The sequence below is a fragment of the Solanum dulcamara genome, chromosome 4 (assembly GCF_947179165.1).
Source record: "Solanum dulcamara chromosome 4, daSolDulc1.2, whole genome shotgun sequence".
Classification (NCBI taxonomy): domain Eukaryota; kingdom Viridiplantae; phylum Streptophyta; class Magnoliopsida; order Solanales; family Solanaceae; genus Solanum; species Solanum dulcamara.
This window is the reverse complement of record NC_077240.1, coordinates 3,886,406-3,900,381: the sequence shown is the minus strand read 5'-3', so window position 1 is coordinate 3,900,381 and position 13,976 is coordinate 3,886,406. Positions and strand designations below refer to the sequence as shown.

The 13,976-nt window shown below is 33.3% G+C and overlaps 2 protein-coding genes across 3 annotated transcripts; one reads left to right on the top strand and one right to left on the bottom strand.

Moving 5' to 3' along the window:
- Positions 1–2,624: 2,624 nt before the first annotated feature.
- LOC129885570 (filament-like plant protein 4) lies at positions 2,625–7,272 on the top strand. Of its 2 annotated transcripts, none has more exons than XM_055959894.1 (6): positions 2,625–2,784; positions 3,315–3,422; positions 3,868–4,012; positions 4,143–5,946; positions 6,031–6,091; positions 6,636–7,272. In XM_055959894.1, exons 2-6 carry the CDS (start codon positions 3,321–3,323, stop codon positions 7,050–7,052), a joined length of 2,529 nt encoding a protein of 842 aa, XP_055815869.1. In that variant the 5' UTR covers positions 2,625–2,784; positions 3,315–3,320; the 3' UTR covers positions 7,053–7,272. The 2 variants fall into 2 exon arrangements, with proteins under 2 accessions (XP_055815869.1, XP_055815870.1); XM_055959895.1 differs by lacking the exon at positions 2,625–2,784 and adding an exon at positions 2,845–3,206.
- A 102-nt stretch (positions 7,273–7,374) lies between these two features.
- LOC129885571 (wax ester synthase/diacylglycerol acyltransferase 11-like) lies at positions 7,375–13,393 on the bottom strand. The gene is made up of 7 exons (XM_055959896.1): positions 12,784–13,393; positions 12,341–12,582; positions 8,719–8,791; positions 8,525–8,592; positions 8,221–8,433; positions 7,864–8,001; positions 7,375–7,756 (listed from the first exon to the last, which is right to left on the bottom strand). The coding sequence occupies exons 1-7, from the start codon at positions 13,280–13,282 to the stop codon at positions 7,601–7,603; spliced, it is 1,389 nt and encodes a 462-aa protein (XP_055815871.1). The 5' UTR covers positions 13,283–13,393; the 3' UTR covers positions 7,375–7,600.
- Positions 13,394–13,976: the final 583 nt, after the last annotated feature.

The window sequence follows — 13,976 nt, the reverse complement described above, 5'->3', positions numbered from 1 at the left end:
AGAGAGTTTGTACATAATAATTTAACTTGGTAAATAATACACGTTAGTTATCAAAAAATATATTTGTATAGATTAATCAACAATTGTATCGATCATGTCAATACTTTATTATTGAACAACTAGACAACAACATACCCAATGTATCCCACTATGGTATATTTTTTAAAAATATACAGCTTAATTATATGCATTTTCCTCAGTAAGCCATAAAATCTCATGCATTTTTTATTTGATGTTGATGCATAAAATTAAAAGAAATAACATATTACATATTGTTAATTTAACCATCTAATAGAAAAATGAAAACACGCACAAAATGTATTTCAATTTTTGAGTCGAAAGTGTCTAATTTGAACACTAATCAGTTTTTTTTGGGAAACTTACATAAATATACAATATTAAGAAAATATTTACCATTTATAGCAATAAAAAAATAATTTTACTGAACACTTATAATACATTTATAATACAGTTTTAATACATATTGCAGAGAACTATTTATAAAACATATATAATACAAGTTTTATAAATGGATAATACATTTATCATATATTTTAATAGACTTATAATACATTATGTTAGTTTCTTACTACACAAACATAATATATATTTTAAAACACTTATAATACATTTATATTGTATGCACAATTCACTTTTAATACAAGTGTAGATTTATCATAATATTGCTATATATTGTTATAAATGGTAATAAATAAAAAAATATCGCTAAAATTAGTAATTAATTTTTAAAAAGCACTCAATTAAGTAATTTTTCCTTTTTTTTTTAATAATTTGCATTGGGCCAAACTTTTGGGCCGCAGCCTTCAATCTTGGCGGGTCATTTATTCTGTCTCTGTCCAGCTTCCATACCAGTAATTGGACCTAATCATCACAACTTATGGTCTATTTTCATTGTAGTATAAATTTCAACTCTACCAAACTGAGAAAGCGAAATCTGCTTGGCCATTTGGTAAATGAGGCTAATCAAGATGTCATTTCCCATTATTAAGATGATAAAGAAGATAAGATAGCCAGAGGACCCATACAAGATTTGTTTTACTATCAATATCGGTTGTGGTGGATTGATTCACCCTTAATAAGAGGTCTCAGATTTGAGTCTTGAGCATGGAAAAAATTCTATTGGGAGCACCACCCCCAATGGGACCCTGCAGTGCGCGATTCGAATTTAGTTGAAGCTCCAATGTGGACTCTGGACACCGAAAACCAAAAAAAAAAATTGTTTAATATTTCTACTAGAGTTAAGAGAAACAAGTTTCATAAATGAAATTTCAAGCTTATTGTCTCCTATCCACACTCCAACAACAACCACCCCACCATGACATCCCCTATCCCTCATTTCCCCATCTCATAATATTTTTCTAGATTACGTAATTGGGATAGAAGGGGAGCCTTGGAGTAACTGGTAAAGTTGCTGCCATGTGACCAGGAGGTCACGGGTTCAAGCCTTGGAAACAGCCTCTGGCAGAAATGCAAGGTAAGGCTGCGTACAACAGACCCTTGTGGTCGGGCCCTTCCCCGGACCCTGCGCATAGCGGGAGCTTAAGTGCACCGGGCTGCCCTTTTTTTTTACGTAATTGGGATAATATACTTTGCTTACTTATCAATCATCAGGAAAAAATTTAAAATTAATCACTTGTTTTCTTTTAAGGCATTTTCCTTGGTACGAAACACACCCTAAGAAACAAATTGATAGAGGATGGTTTACACTAATTATTACCCATCTTACTTATGACAGAATTCAAAAGATAAGAAGAAAGTCTTATGTTTTGCTTGTGATTACATCACGTGCTTTATACTTAGTTGTGGTGTGTTACCTTCCTTAACAATAAAGAGGGAATAAAATGGTATTGTTTAAAGGCATAATAAAAGGAAAAGTAGCAATTATCCTATCAATTAAACAAATATAGTTAGTGTAGTTGGTAAGCGATGATTATCTCTGCTCATAAGTCATAACCCACTAAGGTAAGTGATACTTTTTCCTATTTGTTTGCTTTCATTTCAGATAACACAAAGCACTATATTATAATTAACCAAATGGAATAAAGATGATTAAAAGCTATAATTAACAAAGATCAAAGTAACACAAGCGACGAGGAAAAAGAGAAAACCATGATCTCCAATTTGATACCTTTACTAAGTAAAAGGGACCACAAAATGATATTTTTCAAAGCAAAGGTAAGACAAGATGCTTCTTTTAGCCTTTAAATACCAAGGAAAATATATAGAATAATACCATAAAGGGACAAAATCATTATGCAACAATCAATTCTCTTGACCCCCTATCTCCTCGATATGATATGGATTAAAAGTAAAAATAGTACTACAATATGATATGGTTAATATTGAATGGATGGTGATGTTGAGAGTCACAGATGGGGAAACTAGTACAGTAGTGTATATGCCTTGCATGTCGTGAAAGTGTAACGTATTCATCAGACATTATTAGAGAGCAACAACTGTTATTTGTCAATGAATGGACCCTTCAATAAAAACTTTATCTTACTCTAGCTCTGCTACTTTTATAGTCTTTTTTTGACTTTTGATTTTTACCCTTGTGCCAAAGTGAAGGTGACCCACATATATACTACTGTTGGTTTCATTTCACTTCCCAAGTGTGTAAACTTGTCGGTGGCAATTTTTGCTGCTCACAGCTACTCTTTTATTTATCTAGTTTCAACTTCTGTCTTGAATGGGCATAATATTTTCTTAACGACGTTACTTTCAAGAGTAGTCTGTTGTGTGCATGCTATATTGAGCTTCTTGGTGAGTACTTAATTTATTAATTTCACTTTTAAAATGGTTTTGTTTTTATGTAGCTGAGTGAGCTTTGTTGTTTTCATTGTTTTCCCCTTTGATTGTTCTCTCTCCTTGTGTCCGTAGTTATGTTGAAACTGTAGAATTTTACACTACGACTGACTTTTATTCTCTGTTTTCTTCACTTTTGCTAAAACAAGATTGTGAATTTTGGAGGTTATGTTGAATTTTTTTTCCCAAGAAAAGGGGTTCTTTGGGATGTTGGGGTTGGTCAAGGGGGGCCGGGGATTGGGGTGTTGGAGAGGATGAAATTTGAAATTTGTTTTTGACTGCTTCCACTTGGGAATTGCTCGCAGAGAAGCAATGTTCATGTTTTTAAGTATCTTTAGAGATAGAAAAGCTTTTTAATACGTAGTTTATTAATTAAAAAGGTTGATTCTGAGTTTTTTTTTTAAAATATTGTATTCGATTCTTTGTTTTTTCTTTTATTCTTTCTCATTTGCTCTCTGGAAATTCTTTACTGAATTTCATGGTGACAGTAAATCATGGACCAGAAGTCGTGGTTATGGCCGAAGAAACGATCTTCAGAGAAGACAATTGTTTCAAGCACCAAATCTGATCATCCCGCGCAAGGAAATAGAATGGAGGTACTTAAACATCCCCAATTGATTTCTGGGTTTTCTATAACATTGCTATTCCTCGGTCAATTTATTTGACGTAAACATTAGGAACCTAATGGAGGACAGCAAGATATTATTAAGTATTCTTTATATTAGTAATATTTTAAGATCATCTGCAAAACACATGATAGTTAATTATGATTAAGTACTACTAATTGTAGTTAACTAAAGTGACGTGTTATTTATTTATTGGCCGGGTGTAAACACTCCCGGAGTGTGGTAAGTTTATACCAAAAAAAAAAGAAAAAAGATGCAGCATATTCAACTTTAGTGTGACAGAGGTTTTAGCTCAAGTTACATCTTAAAGCTCCAATGTAGTAGCTCTTGTGCAAGTTTTTTAACCCGTAAATCCGTAATGCCCTTGTTTTATATGCAAAATTAGCAAGGTTTTTAAAAAAATCATTGTGTCCAGGGAGGGACAGTTCCAAATGAAACCGAATATCTGGAGCAATCGTTGAAAATATTAGAGGAGAAGTTAGCAACCACCCTCAATGAGTGTAATTCTAAAGATGAACAATTGATAAAGTCTGCAGAAATGGAACAAGAAGCTATTGCAGGTAACAACTTTGTTTCTTCGTTTTTCTAGTATTGCTCATGCACACTTTCTGAGTTTACGTTCTCTCTGTTTCCCTTGAAGCTTAGTTCTAAATGACCTATATCCTTCTAAGACATGACATGCTATTTTAGGCCAGAAGAAAGCTGAAGCTGAAGTGCTTTGCCTTAAAAAGGAACTCGATGAAGCGGTACACCAGAGAGATGCTGCTAATGAAAGGATAATGCACTTGAACACTGCCCTGAAGGATCACATGCAGCAATTAGCTTCTCTCAGGGAAGAAGAGGAGCAAAAAGTGCGTGACGCGGAAATGAGGACATCAAAAGAATTTGAGAAGGCACACAAAATGTTCGAGGAAAAATTAGCAGAAACAAATAAAAGGAATGCAAATTTGACTTTTGAGAATTGTCATCTGAATAAGGTACTTCTCGTGAAAGGGCAGATAATTGAAGAACTAACCAAGAGCGGTGCACAGGCGGAAGCAGAGTTTAATGCACTAATGTTAAGGTTAGATTCTGTAGAGAAGGAAAATTCTTTCTTGAGGTATGAATTTCAGATGCTTGAGAGGGAGTTCCATATTCGGAATGAAGAGGTGGAGTTCAGCCACCGCTCTTTGGATGCCTCACATAAGCAGCATCTTGAGAATGTGAAGAAAATTAGAAAATTGGAAGCAGATTGTCAAAGATTGCGTCTTCTAACTCGCAAGCGGCTGCCAGGTCAAGTTGCATTGTCAAAGGTTAAGAATGAAATTGAAATGCAAGAAAAAAATCAGACTGTCATAAGGAGGAGGAGGTCGGATCCCCCAACTGGAAGTTTAATTCCTAAAGACAAAGCCCCGGAAGGCCATCCTGACATTCTCCGTAAGGAGATCAATTGTTTGGTCGAACGTATGTGCAATCTGGAGGGAGAGAACAGAGTTTTGAAAGAGTTGTTAGCAAGGAAAGAAGTTGAGATTTTCCAGGGAGGGCATCATCTTGGATTAGTTTCTTCTGTTAAGGCTTCCAAAGAGCTGGCCCTGGCTAGTCCACTATCATATGAAACTTCCTCAATATCAAGTTATGACACGAGCAAGAGAGACGAAAGTGTTTGTTCAAAAATGAATGGGGTTTCTGAGATGTGTCTGATGGATGATTTTGTTGAAATGGAGAAACTTGCAATAGTTGCTGTTGATTCTACAATAGAGAGTTCTTATCCTCCCTCAGATGCAAGTCTCACTTTATCAGACTCCTCGAGAATAGAGACACATGGAAACCAGACGGGCTCGACTGGTAAGGAACTAGTTCCAGTAGGACCAGGTGATTCAAATGAGGCAATGGCGAAGAAATCCTCCAATTGGCTTCATGATATCTTGAAAATAATCATGGAGCAAAGCCGTGTCTCAAAAAAAGGTGCCGATGAGCTAATAGAGGACATTAGAGTAGCTTCATACAATGTAATCCCTCCATCCGGTGTAGGTCATTCTGAACTGCTTCCCATCAGTGGTTACATTACTTGGAAATCACCAGTGACATCTCCAAAGATACAAAGTCTTACATTTGAATCAGAGAAGATGCATCCTATCCTCCAAGCAGAAAATGAAGGATTGAAAAATGAGATGAACAGTATGAAATCCTCAAACAAAGATGTACAAGTCAAGCTGCAGGTAGCGAGGAACAAGTGCGAAAACTTGGCAAGTGAACTTCAGCAATCACAACAAATTATTGAAGGCCTACAAGCTGAACTGGAGATAGCTAAAGAATCCAAAAGAATGATGGAGGATCTTATCGAAAATCAGAAATCTATCAATGATGATCTTGACACCCAGCTTAGTGTGACTAGAGTTAAACTAAATGAAACACTTTCAAAGCTATCTTCTCTTCAAGTAGAATTGGAAGATAGAAGTCACTGTTGTGAAGAGCTGGAAGGAACTTGTCTTGAGCTTCAACTACAACTTGAAAGGTATGCATCACTTTTTACTTTGTGTTCTTAATTAGTAGTTTTCAAAGAATAAAGGGTCTAACTTCTCTAATATCTGATTGACAGTATTACTGCCAAAACAACTTCTGTGGATGGCGTGGATCAAGAAAAAGGGCTCCAACAAACTGTGAGTTCCTCTTCTGCCAATTTGAGTTTGTTTTTTGAGTGGTATTCTTGTCTAGTTACAACATCCTCCCCCCTCCCACCCTCCATCTCAGATAGGCAGAGACGACATTGCCTCTCTCTTACTTCTTTTGTCTATATATTTGTGACCTCAAGCCCTAAGAAAAGTTCTTTAGCTGCGTTAACAGCTGGTGGCCGCGTATTGGAACTTGTATGATCTCGGGAATCCACTCAAAATAGATTTCCGTCAACTGTTGCATGTCACTGCTATGAATATGTATGCGAGATCAAGTAAAGGCTTAAAGCTTAATTTGATGGCTAAAAGCCTAAAACTAGTAAAAGTATTTTAATTGTTAAAAAGTGACTGCTATAACTTGTCGAACTCGATAAGTAATTGCTATATTTTTTCATTATATCATGACAAATTGAATGCATTAATGGTACTGCCATACCTTATCAATAATACCTCCAACAAAAAGAATCGTGGAGAATGCTATTTTGTACTTTATTGCTGTGTCATGTAGAGAAATGATTGTTCAAATTGGCAGGGATGGGAGATAACTGCTGCCTCTGCAAAGTTGGCTGAGTGTCAAGACACTATAATGAATCTAGGAAAGCAAATTAAGGCCCTAGCTTTGCCTCCAAAGGAAAATACAGTTGGTGACACTAATGCCAGCGGTAAGAAAATGAGGAAGCACATGTCTTTACTTGATCGGATGCTTAATGAGGATGACGTGGAAAAGGAGAACCTCGACTCTCCCAACTTAGAAGAACCTCTAAGAACCATTGATACAGTTCTCACGACACAAAGCCCACAGCCTGAAGCTAAATCTCCCAATATTGGAACTATGGTAATTTTGCCGAGCAAGAAGCAAGGGGTGAATTTTCTCAGGAAACTCTTGCTTAGGAAGAAGTATGGAAGAAGCAAGAAAAGAGCCTTTCCTTTAGCCATTGAAGCTTTCTAGTCGGTGCAAGAAACTCAGGTTTTTACTTCTCAGCATGCAGTTTTTGGTTTGATCACACATAATGCACATAGATATTTGTATCATCTTGTAAGGTATGCATCTGCAGCCTGGATATTGATTCACTTACTTGCCTTCATGGACTTTTTTGAGTGTGCTCTGTATGTACTTATGTAATAAAAGCCTCTGTTTATTTGCTTAATGTTGCAAGAACCTTTTTTAAGCCGAAGGTCTATATAACCTCTCTATGTCTACCATCCCCATACCCCACTTGTGAGATTACATTGGGTATGTTGTTGTAGAATCAAGAAGGGGAGAACAGGAATTGGAAGGAAGAAAGAAGAAATACTCAGAAAGGGGCCTCAATGAATGTGCGCCAATTCATTAGGAGTAATTTACAGTCCAATAATAACAACAAAGAGTAAGACAGGAACTTCTGTCTCAACTCTTTTACAAGTAACGGTACCTCTAAATTACATATCCTTCCTAAATTACAATGATAGTGTAAGAAAAAGAGTTCTTTACGTGTCGATGTGTATAAGTTATATCCTTTAATCTTTGGCAACAGCTTGAGCAGCTTCCTTCATTTCCAGTAAGGCATCCTGAAAACACTTGGCTAGAACTTTGGGATCAGGGATGATGTCTTTGGCCACCAATATTTGCATGTCAGCTCTTCCTGCATAGCTCACCATGTGCATTGTGATTGCCTGCATTAATATAAAATATACCCATATAGGCACATTTAGAGACGAAGAAGAGTCGTGGCTTAACTGGTAAAGTTGATGTAGACAAGTCAATACGTTAAGAAACTTACATGGGGCAGGGCAGTAGAAGTGACTCTAACAGATGATATGTGGTTCCCTCCGAAGGTGATATCCTCTTGAGGGCCGATCACATTTGAGATTGTGAAAGTTGTATTGCTAATAATTCTGTAGTTGAGCAAGCTAGCTAGCTACACACCACAAACATAAAACAGTAGAATAAGTATGGTAACTCAAAAAATGGCAGCCACAGCCCACACGTAGAGACAACAATTTAGAATGACAAAATCAATCCATTTTCAGACCCCCAAAGTTTAAATGAGTTGGGTTATGACTCGTTTATTAACTTAACTTGACTCATTTTGAGGTTTGACTTTATGACACCTCTAATTATATAGTAAATAGTGTACCTTAGGACCAAAAAAGGACATGATAAAGTCTCCAATTTTGTAGGAGCAAGGACCCTCTAGTGATAACTTTTTCTTGTCTATCATTGTTTTAGCTCTCTTTACAAACTGCAATGGATCACTTCCTCCTTTGTGATAATAAACTGGTAACAGTAGCATCCCAAATTTGTTACCCCACCGTGCTCCCGATTTGCTCTTCATCAGCTCTGAAATGTCCTGGAAATATAAATATAAAACGTTTGATATTATTACTGTCTAACAAAATTCTATTTGCTGCATTTTATATTTGGGAAACTTAATGTTTCACCTGTAATCCAGATTGTTTTCTTAAATTGATCATGGCAACTCCAGTCATCTGAAACCCTTCTTTCATAGCTGTAAATGTATTGAGATAATAATTATTAGTTGACTGATCATCTGAGCAATCAACCCTTATTGAACGAAGGATATAGATATTAGGAGAATTAAGTAGGTGTGATTAAAGGAGTTGTTTTTATATACCTTTGGGTGAACGCAGATCCAGGTACCTAGAGAGCCCACGTGAAATGATTCCAAAGAGGACATCGTTGATAGTCTACAGAATTAAGAAATCAGTTAAGCAGTTGCAAATTTATTAGTATATTTAGAGTTTGTTTGGATTGACTTAAAAGTTGGTCAAATTAATTTTTGAGAATGTTTGACAAATTTAAAATTGACTTAAAATATTTAAGTTTGACTTTTTATTTTTTTAACTTAAAAACTACTTTTTTCGGTCAATCCAAACGGGCTCTTGATATATCTAGTCTAGTATAAGCTGAGGTTGAGAACCATGGTCGGTCCTCAATATGAAAATTTGGAGAATTTAATATACATAAAAATAAAAGATAAGTGTCAAAAACACACTTGAATTATCACTCTTTTTTTTAGTTTCATACTTTTGGGAGTATGGATTTCATACATAAATTATCACTTATTAGTTTGAGAAACACACTTCTCTCTTCCATTTAAAAAAAATTGTCATATTATACTCCACATGGACAAAACATTCCATCCTAACAAAAATTAAATAAATTATTAGAATTAGTTAAAATTAAGATTAAAGTATAATTATCTCCCGCCCAAAAAAAATATAAAATAAAATATAAATATTTTTCTTACTTCACTCCACTACTTTCTCTCACCATACCCTACCCCCCCCCCCTCAAATTTTTATTTTTATTTTTATTTATTAATTTTTTTATAAATTTTTTAAAAAAATTCGTACTTCATCTCCGTCCCTCAAATAATAATTTAGATATTTTTATTTATTTATTTTTAAAACAAAAATTCTACCCCTTCTTACCTAACCCTTCACTTTCATTTTTTTTTCTTGTTTTGTGATATATATATATGATTTTAGGAAAGTATTTTTTACTTGCCGCAAGACTTTTCTTAAAATAAAATTTTTATTTCTGTTATATTCGGTAGGCAAGTAGGAAAAAATATTTCTCCAACAATATATATACATATCTAACACAAAACGAGAAAAATATTAAAAAACAATATAAATGAAGAGCGGAGGGATTTTATTTTAAAATAAAAATAACAATATTTTTTAGGAAGGGGTGGGGGATGGTGTGAAGTATGAATTTTTTTAAAATATTTTATAATAAAAAAATTTAAAAATAGAAGGACAGGGATTATGGGAGGGGGTGGGGGAGGTGGTGCAGTGCGTGAACAAAGTATTTTAAATTTTATTTTTAAAAAAAATAATTTCTTTTTTTTTGGATAAAAATACTTTAATCATCAACTTTTAACTAATATTAATAGTTTATCTAATTTTTGTTAAGATGAAATATTTTATCCATGTGTCAAATGTTTTTCAAAATATAGAGAGAGTAAAGAAAGTGTATTACACACACCAGGTGTATTTCTCAAACGAATAAGTGATAATTTAGATATGAAACTCACATTTTCAATAGCGTATGAAACTCAAAAAAGAATAATTTATATGTATTTTTGATAGTTATCTCTAAAAATAATACTAATAAATAAAAAAGAAACGAAAAGAGAGGATAGGCCACGTCATTTGCTTGGGGTGATCTCTTGTGGGGCTCATTGTAGTTATTAACATATGACTTTTCCTCAAACTTGACAGCCGTGAATCACAACTTGACAAGCGGTGCGTTGGGCACGAAAGAAACTATTAGTTGAAAAATGTTTTGTTATTTTTTTGTATTTGGTACGTAGGATAAAATTAACTTGTTTTTTTTAGAAAAAATATTTTCTAGGGTTGGGAAAAATAGAGAAAGAAGAAATCAATACGTTTTTTGTGATGTAGGAACTATTAATTTGTCGTGAAACAGAATAGAGTGGAAAAAAAAAAGAGGAAGAAGAAATGAATACGCTAACATGAAACTGAACGGAGAGGGGAAAAAAAAGGAAGAATAAACTCCTTAATAAAGCTGAGGGCTTTTTCTTTTAAAAACTTTTATTGAATTGAGAAAAGACTGAAGTATTAAGTGATCTCTTCTCATTTGTCTTGATTTTAATAAATAATGTTATCCAATTTTTGTTATTGATGAGAGATAGAAAATGTCTTGTAAAATTATTCAAAGTACTCGTAAACTAATCCGTACACAATGTTTATCAAGAAAATAAAAATGAACGAAATAGATTGTTTTATATGCTTTGCCCAACCTCCACGGCCACAAGTTCTGCTTTTTTTTCTTTTTTTTTCTTATCACCACTAGTTCTAGCTAGGAAATGACGTCTCTAAACTTTTGATGCCACAATTACTCATTTGGTTCATTTTTAATTGTCGTAATTATTAAGAATAATTGATTTATTATATACGTTAGTTGGAAAAATTAAAACAGATTCAGTTACTTGTCTATGGATTGAATTTTGCATTACTTTTTCTATCTTTATCATAGAAATTAATATAGTGAAAGAAAAAATAAAATAAAATAAAAAGATTATTATATTATATTTTAAAATAATTTTTCAAAAGAGAAGTGTAAAAAACAAGTAGTATGAGTGTATGACAATTAAAATAACGGGAAGGATTACTTTCCTAACTGATTCTCCCTAATATAGAAAAGAACAACTAACTAATCAATCAATTTACTAAAAGTGTATAGACAAAATAATATAGTAATATTTTAATAATAAATACTTAACAATAAATATGAAATAATTCATTATTTTTAATATTTTTAAATTGAACAAATAAAAATAAATGAAAAAGCAAAATTAATTCATGTGAATAAGGCTCACTAAGCTAGTCGCTTAGAAAGGCTGACAAGAAGACGTGAATATTAATGCATATGAATAAGACTTTAAGCTTATCATCTAAAGTAGAATAATTTATCTTATGCCAGCATTCCCTCTAGTTTCGTGATGTAAATGGCTTTAAATTTATTGGGAAGTCGTTATATGAGATTGGTCACATGATCTCGGTAATTCATTATTCAATAATTAAATAAAATAAATATATAAATTAATTAATTATAATTACATAATAATAAAAATAATATAAGCACATGGCATGGAAAAAATCTTAATTTCCGCATCTGTGGCCGTGAACTATTAAATAAACTCTCAATTCAATCGATGCAATCAAATTATAATGAAAATAATTTTTTTATTTTAAAATAAATGGTATTTTATTTTTTATATATTTTATATAATCAATTTTACCTGTGACGCTTTCATTATTTATTTAATCGTTATTTGTTATTTGTATTTATTTATTTGTTATCTATTCGTTATTTGTTTGTTATTTTTCTCATAAAGCTTTTAATTTTCTATTCTTATCTAATATTTTTTATGCATTTATGCTTTTACTGAGCCGAGGGTCTCCAGGAAACAGCCGTGTAGGAGTAAGGTCTGCGTACATTCTACCCTCCGCAGACTCCATGTTGTGGGATTTCACTGGGTTGTTGTTGTATATTTTATATAATCAAAAGACATTAATAAAGTTAGTTTAATTTTATCTTTATTAAAAAAAATTGCCTGAAATCTTTAAAGCAATGCTTGATTTTCTTGTCCAAGGTAGAATTATCACGTATTTTGAAACGAGGTATATATATATATATATATATATATATATTCCAATCCAACGGCATGAGATTAATTAGAGGTGTAGAAGAAATTAACTCACAGCATTAGCGATGGCATTTTTAACCGTCTTCATGTCGTCAATCTTGAACTTGGCCGTCGCCAGTTTCCGCGGCCATAGCTCAACTCCAGCTCCGCCGCTTATGGCTGTCCTCTTATCCTTCAACCACAAACTCCTCAAACCAAACTCTATAACATACACCAACGTGTACCATATCACCTTCAACAACTTCTTCAACAAGCTCCATACCTTGCGATCATTTGATGAACTCGAAGTCCCAACCCCTATCGAAAATATAATTAAGTAAATTAAAACAAAAATATTATATTTAACAATTTATTTTTAGATGAAATAATTAAACACGTAATTTAATATGATATCAGAACACTCTACCGGCGCAATTTTTTTGACATAAACATTTTCAATAGACCAAATTTTGCAAAGCGTTAAAACTTTTAAATGAGATAGTCCTAGAAAGGAAATACCATGAGTTGTCGGGCGCTGATTAGGATCATCGGCTCTCCGGCAACAAGACATGAACATGGACATAAGTGAAATTCCATCACCAAGAGCATGATGAAGTCTCAAAACGGCACAATTATGAGCTAAGAGAAGATGAAATTCCCAAAGGGGCTTCGTTAAACTAAGCGGAGTCGAAACACAGAGATCCGCTACGTAATCGTTAACGGCATCTTCATCGGAAACTGAAGGATCATCAGTGAGTGGTTCACGGCGGATAATGAAGTGATCATCCACGTTAACTTCAGTTTTACGCCATCTTTCGCGGCTACATGAGTCTTTGACCATGATGCTGGAGAATCTAGGATGTTTAACTAATATGGAATTGCTTATTTCCAATTTGACGGCGTCAACGTCGATTGGATCGTCGATGGAAATGGCGCAATTGATGACTTGGTCCATCTCCGGCTGGATGAATAATCGGCCGGCCGGCGTCAAAGGCTCCTCTCTCTCTGTCATCGTCATATTTGGAAACAGAGCACAACTGCCCAAACTTTCGCCTTACTTATTTCCGATTTAGAATTTACGTTATTTATAATAAAAATCGCATTTTTTCATGATTTAAATTTGAGATATCACTTCATCAATCTTTAGTGGTGTGATAACACAAAAAATTCAATTATATTATATTATAAAATTAGCAAAAATAATGTATGCATTAGCTTTATATATTAGTAGTATTTTATTTGGTACAATTTTTCATGTTATGTGACTCTATTATGTATTGAGGAGTGTATTATTAATACATGAAAATCTATGGTATCAGTATTTTTATTTTTTTTAATATTTTGAAATTTTAATTATATTAACTTGTAGTATTATAATTTTTTTATTTTTAAATATGAAAGAATTTACATCTAAATTCATAATTAAAAAATAAGTATCTTGACCATTATATTCTCAATCTCCTCATATAAATTGAGACAAAATAAAGTATTTATGAAAGTGAGAATACTTATATTTAAAAGAAAATATTAGTAGGAAAAATCAATCTTTGACCTGTCTAATGAAATATCATTTGTTGACTGCCACACTAATTCAACTACCCTGGGATATTTTAAAACGAAAATTAATTGCACTAAAATCACATATGGTATTGGTATATGGTATACTAACGCTAAATTTATTTTTGGTGGGGTAACCAATATTGTCCATTAAC

What these genes read in the sequence shown, in the direction of transcription:
- LOC129885570 (XM_055959894.1), top strand. Translation starts at nt 3,321, where the DNA reads ATGGACCAGAAGTCGTGGTTATGGCCGAAGAAACGATCTTCAGAGAAG. An exon ending in CGCAAGGAAATAGAATGGAG is followed by an intron (nt 3,423 to 3,867) that starts GTACTTAAACAT and finishes CATTGTGTCCAG; the next exon opens with GGAGGGACAGTTCCAAATGA. An exon ending in AAAAAGGGCTCCAACAAACT is followed by an intron (nt 6,092 to 6,635) that starts GTGAGTTCCTCT and finishes TCAAATTGGCAG; the next exon opens with GGATGGGAGATAACTGCTGC.
- LOC129885571 (XM_055959896.1), bottom strand. Translation starts at nt 13,282, where the DNA reads ATGACGATGACAGAGAGAGAGGAGCCTTTGACGCCGGCCGGCCGATTA. An exon ending in TCAGCGCCCGACAACTCATG is followed by an intron (nt 12,583 to 12,783) that starts GTATTTCCTTTC and finishes TATTTTCGATAG; the next exon opens with GGGTTGGGACTTCGAGTTCA. An exon ending in TGTCCTTTTTTGGTCCTAAG is followed by an intron (nt 8,002 to 8,220) that starts GTACACTATTTA and finishes TGTGGTGTGTAG; the next exon opens with CTAGCTAGCTTGCTCAACTA.